The 11,576-nt window shown below is 48.0% G+C and overlaps 3 protein-coding genes across 9 annotated transcripts in view; 1 reads left to right on the top strand and 2 right to left on the bottom strand.

The window, feature by feature from the left end:
* LOC119123076 (centromere protein P) overlaps window positions 1-9,454 on the top strand; it is a 33,460-nt gene extending 24,006 nt beyond the window's left edge. Inside the window, exons 7-10 of one of the 3 annotated variants that reach the window (XM_037251873.1) lie at window positions 8,625-8,704; window positions 8,783-8,874; window positions 8,961-9,158; window positions 9,235-9,454. In XM_037251873.1, coding sequence (XP_037107768.1) covers window positions 8,625-8,704; window positions 8,783-8,874; window positions 8,961-9,121 — 333 coding nt within the window. In that variant the 3' untranslated portion in view covers window positions 9,122-9,158; window positions 9,235-9,454. Of the gene's footprint in view, window positions 1-8,624; window positions 8,705-8,782; window positions 8,875-8,960 lie in introns of all 3 variants that reach the window. The other 2 variants (XM_037251874.1, XM_037251872.1) reach the window with 2 other exon arrangements.
* Window positions 309-7,323, bottom strand: ecm2 (extracellular matrix protein 2, female organ and adipocyte specific). 3 transcript variants are annotated; one of them, XM_037251857.1, is made up of 13 exons: window positions 7,117-7,323; window positions 5,205-5,342; window positions 4,785-4,931; window positions 4,067-4,276; window positions 3,153-3,839; window positions 2,921-3,036; window positions 2,706-2,841; window positions 2,386-2,543; window positions 1,976-2,115; window positions 1,414-1,526; window positions 947-1,160; window positions 604-884; window positions 309-344 (listed from the first exon to the last, which is right to left on the bottom strand). In XM_037251857.1, exons 2-12 carry the CDS (start codon window positions 5,338-5,340, stop codon window positions 716-718), a joined length of 2,226 nt encoding a protein of 741 aa, XP_037107752.1. In that variant the 5' UTR covers window positions 5,341-5,342; window positions 7,117-7,323; the 3' UTR covers window positions 309-344; window positions 604-715. The 3 variants fall into 3 exon arrangements, with proteins under 3 accessions (XP_037107752.1, XP_037107754.1, XP_037107753.1); XM_037251859.1 differs by having other exon boundaries at window positions 4,785-4,928; window positions 7,117-7,322; XM_037251858.1 differs by lacking the exon at window positions 7,117-7,323 and having other exon boundaries at window positions 5,205-5,359.
* Window positions 9,455-9,755: 301 nt separating the features above from the next.
* On the bottom strand, window positions 9,756-11,481 carry LOC119123080 (THAP domain-containing protein 2-like). Of its 3 annotated transcripts, none has more exons than XM_037251879.1 (5): window positions 11,409-11,481; window positions 10,896-10,994; window positions 10,468-10,660; window positions 10,273-10,350; window positions 9,756-10,090 (listed from the first exon to the last, which is right to left on the bottom strand). In XM_037251879.1, the coding sequence occupies exons 2-5, from the start codon at window positions 10,973-10,975 to the stop codon at window positions 9,872-9,874; spliced, it is 570 nt and encodes a 189-aa protein (XP_037107774.1). In that variant the 5' UTR covers window positions 10,976-10,994; window positions 11,409-11,481; the 3' UTR covers window positions 9,756-9,871. The 3 variants fall into 3 exon arrangements, with proteins under 3 accessions (XP_037107774.1, XP_037107775.1, XP_037107776.1); XM_037251880.1 differs by having other exon boundaries at window positions 11,347-11,464; XM_037251881.1 differs by lacking the exon at window positions 11,409-11,481 and adding an exon at window positions 11,103-11,309.
* Between the last annotated feature and the right edge of the window lie 95 nt (window positions 11,482-11,576).

Consider the following 11,576-nt stretch of genomic DNA (forward strand, 5'->3'; position numbering starts at 1 on the left):
GTAATCGACCTCAAATGTGCCCTCACTTTCTCTTCCAGTCATTGTTTTCTTTTCATGCGGCCGCCGCCGCGTGTTGATTGAGAAAGGCCGAAAGCTCGGCCCGTCACCGCAAAATGTGACGATAAAGTTGGCCCGCTTTGTATTTTTTCTTTTTTATGTGGCAATCAAACTCACGGTGTCGGCACACATGGCAGGCAACCATCAGCAACTCCCTCCCGCTTTGTATTTCAGCTCTGGATGACATGCAGTCAAGAGAGCAAACAATCACTATTGGCTAAGCTAATGCTAACGAGTGCAAGGCAATGACGCAATGTTGGATGTGTTTATTGGAAAATAGTTGACCTTCGCTTGCACTTTGGATGAGAATTTGTAGACACCTTCACGCTGTATATTCAAAAATGTTACGCTTCCTTTGTTTCCCCCGGGTGTCCAACTCTCCGGCCGGCTTTCGCACAGCTCGCCGTCGTTGTTCTGCCTCCGAGACTGCCTGGGAAAGCCAAATCACGCTCTCGCTTTTCACACAGTGGGCGTGCCTTTTGCGCGGGGGTGAAGCTTTGGCGAGCAGTGCGAAAGGGGCTTCAGTCATCCATCCTGACCCGAAATGACATTGTATTTTCGGAAATCCCACTCCGCTGAAGGTTTTCAAGTTTACATGTGTATGTCTGAGGTTGCTAATTGAAATATGGTTGCAAAGGTGTTTTGGTGGCGGGCGGGGTCATTTGGTTTTCTGGGGTTTTAGGACTACGCTGGACGACGAGCGCACGCAGGAGAAGGCCGAGGGGGAAACTTTAAGCGGCTCGATCAAGTTGTTCTCCAGCCTCACGGCCACCAACGTGGAGTCGCCGCTGCGCTCCGGATCGCAGATGCTCTCTTCAGGAACGCTCCTGGACAAAGGGGGGCTGAGAATAAGACAGGATTCGAGATGGGGAAGGGTTCCCGTCCTTACCTGATCTTGTTGTTGTTGAGTCTGAGGAAGTGCAAGTTGGTCATCTCGTTGATGCCCGAAGGCACGTTGAGCAGCTGGTTGTGGTCCAGACACAGCTCCACCATGGAGTGGTAGGACCCAAAGAAGGACTCTGGTTCGATGGCCTCGCCGTCCAGTTTGTTGTAGGACAGGTACAAGTACTCCAGTCCGGGATCCATGTGGGCAAACACGAAGCCTGGAGTTCAAATGGAGTCCATTAGGGTTTTGCCAATTTATAACGCTTCCGAACGAGGGATAGGGATTCGAATTAGGGTTTCAATCCAGGAGTAGGGGTCCAAAGTAGGCCTTGAACCTTTTACTTTGGGGTTTAAGGCCAAACGCTTCGGCTTTCAGGCTCTCACATCTTTCTAGCCTAGATTAGGATTTCAAGATAGCGTTGTAGTCTGCCAGGGTTAGGGTATGCGCTGGCTGATAGGCTGTCCACCCACCAGGTATCCTCTCAATCCGATTGCCCACCAGCACCAGGTGAACTAGCGACTTGGGCAGGTAGGACGGCACCAGGTACAGCCTGTTGTGGGAAAGGTCCAGCGACTCCAGACTCCTGCAGCAGGGAAACGGATGAAGGACGTTTTACCTCGGTATACATCACACGGAATTACGGCTCATTGGAGACAAAGTGCTCCAACCAACATGCCCGCCAGCCAAAAGTAATAAGTCAGCCGTCAACCGAGCGTCGCTGAAGCTCGTGAAAGGAAAGAATCGAAATATTAGCCGACAAGCAGACTTGATGAGAATCCCTGATGTCTCTGCCTGAGCACGTTGTGTTCCTTCCTGCTGTATTTTGCCGTGGCGGCCGTTATTATGATCACACGTTGGATAGCGCAGCAGGCTGGAGCACCTGTTAGCATCTTAGCCGCTCTGGGGTGCCAGTCTGAAATCATGTCCGACTGTAGCCATCGGGATTTTGCCTTTGAGCTTTATGTACTCAATGGGCTGTCGCTACAGTGTGTCAGCCGAGCTGCCGTTAGCATGGTTAGCATGTTGCCGGACCTGTGGTAGATCCAGGCAAGAGGGGCGATCCTGGTCTCCTCCAGCCTGTTGTGCCTGAGGGAAAGCACGTTGAGGTTTTTGCTGTTGTTGAAGATGCCCTCTGGGATTTCTTCAATCAGGTTGTTCTCCAGGTACAACTCCTGGTGAAAGAAGGAGCATTTAGATTCTTTTGTCCAGCCAATTTCAACATTTGGTGTACATTTCCTTGGGTTTGAATGGAAAAAAAGACCACAAGTGAGCTTGGTTTTCTACATTTGTCCCGCACTCAGTGGCGTCAGTCGAGTTTATTTGGCAGATCTCACTGTGGTTTGTTGGAACTTTTTTCACGCTCACATAAATCTACAAAATGTTTCCAATCGGCCGTCAAAAAGTCGCCTCGTTAAAAGGATGAGGCGGAGAAGAGCCCGTACCAGGAGTGAAGCCGGGAGGCCCTGGGGGATGGTTCGGAAGTGGTTTCGGCCCAGTCGCAGGTAGGACAGCTGGAGCAGGGGCGCCAAGGCTCTGGCGTCCATGTTGGCCTCGCTCAGAAGGTTGGCCTCAAGCTCCAGAATCACCAAAGCGCTTAGACCTGCAAACACGCTCGGTGAAGAACAAGAGGATGCGCTCAGACGCAATTCACAAATTCTGATTACAAGAAGATACGACAAGGTTGAGGTTCTGTCGTTGTGCAGAAGAGACGCATTGTGCTTGTATGACATTTTGTTTATGAGTTAGACGTGGGAGGTGTCACCTTGGAAAGTGTTTTCGTAGATCTTCTGCACTCGATTCTCGTTGACTTTCAGCTCCTGCAGGCCGGCCGGTAGATTGGCAGGAACCACGTCGAGAAGGTTCCCGTCCAAGTACAGCCGCCGCAGCATCGTCAGATTCTTGTTTCATTGAGAGGGAAATCAATTTTGGCGACATTTCTACGGGACAGACGGGCGAGAGTAGGCCGGCACGTCTCACTTGAAAGGCTCTTGAATCGATCCCCGCCGACGTGAGTTTGTTCTTTGTCAAGTTGATCCATTCCAGGTTGGGAATGCCGTTGAAGGCCTCCGCTGGGATGCTGCTGATGTTGTTGCCTGCCAAAAATCTTTTAGCATGAAATCATTGTCCACGTTGATTTTTTTCTTCTTCTTCACTATTGGCTGTGAATGTCCGTCAAAGATGCGGTGCGAGGAGAAGGTGCGTCACTCACCCTCCAGGCTGAGAGACTTGAGCCGCGGCATGAGGAGAGGAGGGAAGTACGTCAGTTTAGCGTCGTTGCAAGTCAGCGTGACATCGGAAATGTCGCAGCCAGGAGGAAGAAGGCCTCCTCCCGTTGCACCCGCCTCATTCTCTTCTTCCTTTTTCTCCTCCTCCTCCTCCTTCAATTCATCCTCTGCGGCAGCCGGAGGTCTTGGGATGGGAGCGGGGAGGAGATCCGGTTCCTCGGGTTCCTCGTCTTCTTCGGGGAGCATTTGGAAGACGTCTCCTCTCAACCACACCTCCTCGCCCTCCTCTTGCAGGATTTCTTCTCTCAGCTTTTTCTCTCTCTCCCATGCATCTTTCTCCTCCTTCCTCCTCCTCTCCTCTTCCATCTTCCTCCTCCTCTCCTCTTCCTCTGCTTTCCTTCTCTCTTCTTGTTCCATCTTCCTCCTCTCCTCCTCTGCCTGCTCCTCCTTCCTCCTCCTCTCCTCCGCTATCCTCTGCCTCATCTCCTTCCTCTTCCTCTTCTGCCGCTCCCTCAATCGCTCCTCTTCCTCCAGGTGCTCCTCCTCCTCCCGCCAGAGGATGCGCTGGATTTCCTCCTGGCTGAGCTGCGGGTCGGTCATGACGGCGTGGTAATCGTCACGGTTACGGGGCGCTGAGGAGTCACCAGAAAGTTCAAGGCCGAGGTCGGGATCTGAGGTGAAGGCGGTGACGGCCAATCACAGGGCGGGAAAGAGACGGGCGGCAGGAAGGGCAAGAATTTAGGCAGGAAAAAATGGAGGGAGGGAGGAAGACAGAAAATGACAGACGGATAGGGGGACAGAAAGGGAGACAGACAAGACAGGCTGTGTGTTAGTCTGCTGGACAGACAAACCATCTCCCACGTGACACGTACATGTGGCGCCACGGCTGGCTTCTCACCTGTTGCGTTAGGAACTGAGTCCATGCAGACCGGGCAGCACTCCCCGCTGGCGGCGGGCGCCAGCGAGAGGCGGCAGGCCGCCACCGGGCAAATGAGCTCGTCGCAGAGCACCCGCCCGCCATTGCACAGACACGTGACGCACGGAGTGGGAGACCACGCGGCCTGGTTAAACATGGTCATGCCCTGGAACACGCACTGACCCTGCTTACCTGCACACACACGCAGGCTGTTTATGACTCACGTTAAAGTCATTGTCAGTGTCTCTCAACACCACGACAGTGTCCTCTTATCAAACGGGATGCAGGCAAAGCTGTCATCATCTTGTCCCTGTGCTCAAGTGCACCTTTCAACAGCAAAGCAGCCGTGTGTGTGTGTGTGGGGGGGGCTGAGTGAGCTAGCAGAGCAACCAGTGAGTGTTTGCGGCTGTTGTCCCCCCTGTCATTGATGCTGCTAATCGTTCACTTGCACAATGCGAGTCCTACCCTGTCATCTAGCGCCGCATCGCCCTCGACTGGACACACATTTGCCTCCGAGCACTTGTCGAACTATTCTCGTGTGTGACATTGGACGGTCCCATTTTTATAGTCTTTGTTATGACCCGGCCGGGGTTTGAACCCACAACCTTCCAGTCTCAGGGCGGACACTCTACCACTGAGCTGGTATGATTCTTGGGGTATCAGAATGTGGATGCTCAGAAAGCTCGGCTTGTCGCCAGACCTGGCAGAACGTCGTAGCTGGAGTGCTGCTGCAGCACGTCCCCGTCGGAGCGCAGCAAGATCACGTTTCCCCGGACGGGCTCCGCGCGGAGAGGGTGTCGGCTCATCGGGGCCTTTGCACGCCCCCCTCTGACTCCAGCCTGACCTGAAAAACACACAAACCACACCAGTCATGCGCCAAAAAGTCAATAACCTTGTTTTGGCTCTCAGCAACTTCTTGCGATTCTTCCTCATTGGCCTCGCACGCAGTCGGCAGGGAAGATCCCAAATTGATTGAGCGTTCCTTTCAACCGGAAGCCATCCAACGAGGCACTTGATAACATATCTGTCCAACGGTTGGCGGGAGAAGTTGTACAACTCGAGACGAAGCTCCCGTTAAGTGCCAAAGAGCCTTTGCCAGGATTGGCTCAGGGCAGCTTACCTGGCCCGTCCCGTTTCCTCTTCATCCGTCGCATTCCTCCATTCGGCTTGCGAACTTTTTCCCGCCTGTTTTGTCCGTCGGTCATGGTGAAAACCAGAAACAGCCACAAAGCTGCCAGTAGCAGTCCTGTCCTCATGTCTTAACACACACACACAGACAGACAGACACACCCCTGAACACACTGTCAAGCTCCAAACGTCTGTTTCTTCTTCCCATCAAACAACAAAACAATTTTACCTGCTGTACCTTGGAGACAAAACAGACATCAGTGCCGTGGCTGCCGCTCATATACGGTTAGGGTTCGTGTGTGTGTGTTTGTGTGTGTTCGTATAATTACAAGTCTACTGTCCTAATTAGAGGATCCACCAGGGCGCCCACCTGATGTTTTGGTGTGAATACAAAAGATTGAAGCACTTCTCTCTTGTAATGATGCATTCTCTGTGTCGTGCTGCTACTTTGGTTTGAGGTGAACATTTTCAGGGTCCTTTCAAGACCAAATTCTTATGCGTTGTTATGAAATTTCTAGCCTGTAGTCGTTGGGTGGATGATGCTAAGTTGAGAACATTTGGGAAAAAGAATTCAGCCAGTTTGATTTAGTGACATGAGATTTGCTAGAGGCGTCTATCATCGACTGAGCTGCAAAAAAAGTCTCAAGAAGCCAAAAGAAACATGATGGCTGCCATTTTGGTTTGAAGAGAACCTGTTAGTCGTGCTCTCCATTTCTTCAGATATGAGAAAGATCGATAACTCCAGTTATAGAAATCAATACTCACAAAATACTCTCACATCAGTCGTGATTTGTTGGGAGAATAGAGCCCTGGGGGAATTTTAATAGCAGGCCACAGGCTCTCGCAACCACTTAAACTCCGCCCAGTTCATTGTGAACATGAGCATTGTTTCTGCTGCCCCCGTGTGGACAGTGAAAAGTCACACCTGACCAAACAACTGTGCTGCCATGTCAGAGTTAATTATTCTGGTTGTGATGGGGCGAGAGAGAGAGAGGAAGGGGGAGAGCGAGACCCAAAGAGGAAGGGGAGGAGAGACTAATGCTTCATGTCTCCTCTGTCCTGAGACTGAAGGAGGGAGGGAAATGTGGAAAATGCTTTTTTCCCCTTTAAGATCCTGGATGAGCAGGCTCACATGGAGCTCCAATGGAGGATAAAAATAACTGTGTTAATGAAAGCCAGACAATGAGAGCCGCTCTCGTTTGTTACTTGTTCAAGTGACGCTTTACATGTTTTATGAGGAACACTTCCCATCGGAAACGCATCTCAAAATAACGCTTGACTTTGACATCTTTGAACTTAGTTTAAGACATTATTCCAGCTCAGGGCTTGACTGACTTTTTCCCCAAAAAATGATATTTGTCCTCAAATGACCCTTGAAAATAGCCTGTCAACTGAAAATGTCCACTTCCAAACACAATGGAAGACTTTGTGTGTAGGTTTCTTGAGACTCTTTGTAGGTTTCGTCATGGTGGACATGCCTACCAAATTTCACGTTGCTTCGCCAAACTAGGTTAAGGGGTTGACATTTTCAAATAACAAAAAAATGTTTTCTTGCCAAAATTTGGTTTCTTGAGACTTTTTTTGCGGGTCTGCTCACGTCTATCAAACCTAATGTCGCTAACTTCCAAGTGGCTTGGCGAGGTTGAGCTCTGGTTGCGAGTGGGGCTGGCTGGCGTCCATTTTGAACGCTGGCTTCAATGACCAAATATGGTTCTTTCTACTCAAAGGGAAAAATGTTACATAAATACCTCTGACGACACTTCTAACACTGAAACCTTTGCTTGACAACGACTGTACAATATGTTGTTCATCAGTGATACAGACAGTAAGCATCACCAAAACCATACAAGTGCACGGAGGGGGCGGAGCTATTGACAGACAGGCAGGCAGGAAGTGGACCTTACCAGCACTTTGGAGGCCAAATTCTTCTTCCCTCGTTCCTCCTCTGCGTCCGGAGAGATGTCTGTCCTCGTGTTGTATGTGCGTTCACATACGCTCCTCAATGTGTGTTGTCCAGAAAAGTTTCAGCGTGTGTCGCAGTGAGCGAGTGTAGTGCAACTGCATTCGAAGTGGGCGAGCAAGCGACAAGAGAGAGTGAGGGAGAGAGAGAGCGCGCGAGAGAGAGTGTGGCACAGGGGAGCGTCATTTGGGTCTGGAAGGAGGTCAGAGTTCACGGCGAGGCCAAATATGTCACTCAGATGTCCGGAAAGATCAAAGACATTATGGGCAATATGACCTGCAAATCAATGACACAAAACTGCAATATAATACAATAATGCAAAATAACATTGATCATCAGAATCAATTTTTATCAAACAATATGACTAAAACATTTTTTAAAAAACATCAGATTGAGCAGAGATGCTGATTGTTGATGTGTGATGCCAATTTTTTTTTTTTTAATCAAACACACGGGAATCTAACTCATGGTGCCTGCACACAAGACAGGCGAGTGTACCACTACACCATCAGCCATGCCCATGTGTGGCGCCAATTGTGTTTTGCTAGTCCACATTGGCACGACTGCGCTAATGGTGAAGGCCCCAGGCAGATTAGATTGGAATGTCAACACATGGAGGCTGAATGCTGATTGGATCAGAAAATTTGTACATTCATACAAGGGAACAAATATTTGGAAAAAAATGTAAACGGCAGTCAGTTCTTCTGATCATCTGTATGTGTGGCGGGGTGTTTTCTTTCCACAAAACTTCCCATTTTAATTTAACCCTCTTTTCACCACTTCACATTAGGTGATGACATCATTACAAAACTAACATTGCTTTGTTTTTTTCCCATTCTGGGATTAAAGTATTATTTTGAAAACGTGTCTTCCTCTTACATTCTATGAATAATAAATAGATGGTGAACAATGTAGTATCCTAACATGCATCATTTCTATCGGAAATACTTGCTGCTTGGAAGCACATACATAGCTCAGGTCAAAACCTTTCAACATATGGCCTGAGAGGTCAGAATATTCTGAACAATTCTCAATTGTTGTAGAGAAAGGTAATGTTATGATGCAATAAATGTCTGCCATAACTCAGGCGCATGCACGCACACACACACACACACAGCCTTTGTTTTTCTTCCTCTGGTTCTTGTCGTGCATGATGAACTCCCCAGATGCTGTCGTTGGAGAAACAAAGTGCCGAGTCAGCTTTTATCTTTCTTTCCAGCTTGGAAAAAACGAAAACGAGTGTAGAAAAGAAGCCTCTAAATGTTCAGCCCTCTTTCCAATCTTTCTCCCTCAACTTGGGACTTGATTAGCTTCAAACGTGCTTTTTGCGCCCCCTGCTGGTTACTTGGGCGCTTCGCAGAAACTGATCGACATTGGACTGGCCCCCTGCTTTCACTTTTTAAAACCTGGATGTACAGGTATGTCTAATAATAATAATAAATGTGTGTGTAGGCCAAGTATGGGCAAGTGGCATGTGCTGCTGGTGGTTCCAATCCATCTGTGCTGACTTTTCATCATCCTAATCTTCCAGGGTAAAAAACACACACACACACACACAACAGTCTTTGTACCACTTTGAAATGTTTATTTTTTTTCTGCTTTCATGACAGCTGCACATTTTTGGTGCACTGGTCCGTGGATGTGTCCAAGGAAGGCGAGGTCACCCCAAAAGTGGACCTGTTGCCAAAGATCCCAGACAGAGGTGAGATGCTCCTTTCACACACTTGTGACAAGTAGCAAGTTGATGAAGAAGTTGATTGATTCATCCATCAATATTTGTCTCCACAGCTTTGCAGCTGTTCCCATCTCAGGGCGTAGGCAGTGCCGCCGAGGCCTTCCATAGCCTACTGAGGCTGCTGGGGCCTGAAGCTGCCGTGGAAGAGGTCATCAGAGCAGCGGGACTCCTCACCAATGAAATGCATGATGATGGACACGCCATCCATCCGTGACAGCCTCCTGAATAACCAACACAAATTGATGGAATGGGTTTCTTATTTGTAAAAGTAGCACTCTATTATATTTTACTTGATATACACACACAACAGTAATGACAAACATACAGAGTTGAAGTGGTTTGTGCAACATCATGAATCCATCTTGGCTTCTTCTGGTGTGTGTGACTAGAGACCAGTCATGCAGACACAAACGAAGAATTTCACGAATACTGTAAGTGACTCACCAACTTTAGTGAGAGAGGTCGTTCCTTGGGGAGGATCAAGAATATCGGCACGTGGAGGCATTTGGAGCAAGAAAGAGCATTTTGTTTCGCACCTGTAACCGATTTTTGTTATGTGTTTTGCTTGAAGTCGAGACAACACTGAATGGCGGTGACCTGCTTTATTATTGGTAACTTTGTCATGACTTCAGCAACAAAAACAAATGGAATCAAAAGTCTGAAGCAAATGCAACACAAAGAGACCACCTAAGTGGACTGAGTTCAAACTAAAAGTCTCGTCTTAAGAACAGAAAGAAAGAAAGGAACCATGAGTAAAAAAAACAATCAAAAGCAATGTGAGGCAAGAGAGAAACAATCCTTAGCACTGGTCTGATCAGTGTTACACGCTAACCAGACTCAGTTCAGAGATGAAGGAAAAAATGTCATCCAAGCAAAATGTGAAATGATAAATTGTCCACTTTTAAATAAATAAAGTACAGAGCTAAAATGCAAACGTGATTGTATGAAAGCCCCTGTCACATGGTTAAACGCAGAGAGAGGGTGGCTCTTCACGATTGTCCGTCTTTTTTCGGGCCCTCCTCTGCCTGGCAAGGGCATTGCGCTTCTCGCACTGCAGCTTCCACAACGCTTTCATGGCCGCGTCGAATTTGGCCTTCAGAGCCACGGGGCAGGAAGGCAACGCGTACAAGTGGTCGCTGGACGTCCTCTTCTGGCTCTTTCGCCCTTCTCCGGTCGCCGTTCGCTACGGAACAATGTAGCACATGGAGTCACAGCGTTGGCAACTTGTCAACAAATCTTGTTGACCTCTTAGCGCCAAGCCCAAACACAATTTAACGCTCCCTAACTCGGCAAACTGTTTAATAAGCTGCTCACGTGTGACGCTTTGATCGCTCTGTGACATTGCACATGCAGGCCAATACTCACGCAAGCAGGGGAAGGGGCCTCGGGCAAGGGTTCTGCTGCCCTTCTGGAAGTAGCTGTGCTTCTTCTTGCTACCGGCGGCTAAAGTGAACACCCAGATATTCAAATGTGCTGCGACACACAATGTTTTCCTGAACTTGTAAAAAGTGTGACATAAAATCGCATCTCCAAATCTTGATTCATCAACGATGCACATACCTTTTGAAGATGAGCGGGGAAATTGAAGATTTGTGGCAAGACACCATCTCTGAGCCTGACCGTCTGTCCCGACCGATCAAAGTCTTCATCTCGAAAGTGTTCGCTGCAGAGCAGCGAGCGATCGTTTGCGATGAAGCCGTTCCTTCTGACGGCGAGTTCCCACTGCCTCCTGCGCTCTTTGCTTTTTGGAAACCTTCGAAATGGGATCAAAAGGTACACAGGCATATTCATTATGATCTACATGCTCCACCTTTCTTTCTTTTAGTGTAATGACAGAAATATAGGGTGTAATATTTGGGGGGGGGGGGGGGGGGGCTTTAGTTCATAAACTTATTATGTTATACTTCTTTGATTATATAGGCCTGTTCCCGTGTAACAACACTGTATTCCGTATAATGATTTCCCAAATTGGAGTTATCATCACTAACTTGTGAAAGGTGATCCCACGGGATCTCGTTTGGAGGTTGCGTTCATTGGAGCAGGCGTGGGCAGCACAAAAATCAGGCATTCCACGTGAAGTTGTATTTCTGTAAACACAAAGCCAGTATACGGAATCTAAATGTAAATATACTTTCCTCAAACTGTTTTTTTTTTATTATTATGTACAACTTCAACAAAAGAGTAATTCTTCTCACCTTTGTAATAACTCAAAGCCTCTTAACAAACAATTAAGCACAACCACATAAAATGACAATTTCGACAAAGATTAGAATGTCAAAAAACGTTCTATATCTCAGGAAAACTTAATGATATTCGTAAACCTGAGCTCAGCCTTTAGTAGCCAGGCAGAAATAACAAACTATGGCGCGTTTTTCAAAAAGAAAATCTGCTATTTAACCAACCAGCTGAATCATAGCTACGGATTTGGAATAAACCAACGCGTTTGTAAATCCGTCCAGAATTGAGCGAGTTACTAGTACTTAAACGAGTAAATCGTCCACCTTAGCCGCTCCAGCAACACAGCACAGCAGAGAGCACCAGCGTCGTCCTCTGTCCTGTCCTAAAATGGCCGAATGGTGACGAATGATACTGTTGACTCCGCCTTGAGCCAGTTCTCGCAGAATCAAGACAGGCAATAAAAAACGACTACAAATTTAAGGAGATATTTA

This window comes from Syngnathus acus, chromosome 5 (genome assembly GCF_901709675.1).
Source record: "Syngnathus acus chromosome 5, fSynAcu1.2, whole genome shotgun sequence".
Lineage (NCBI taxonomy): Eukaryota > Metazoa > Chordata > Actinopteri > Syngnathiformes > Syngnathidae > Syngnathus > Syngnathus acus.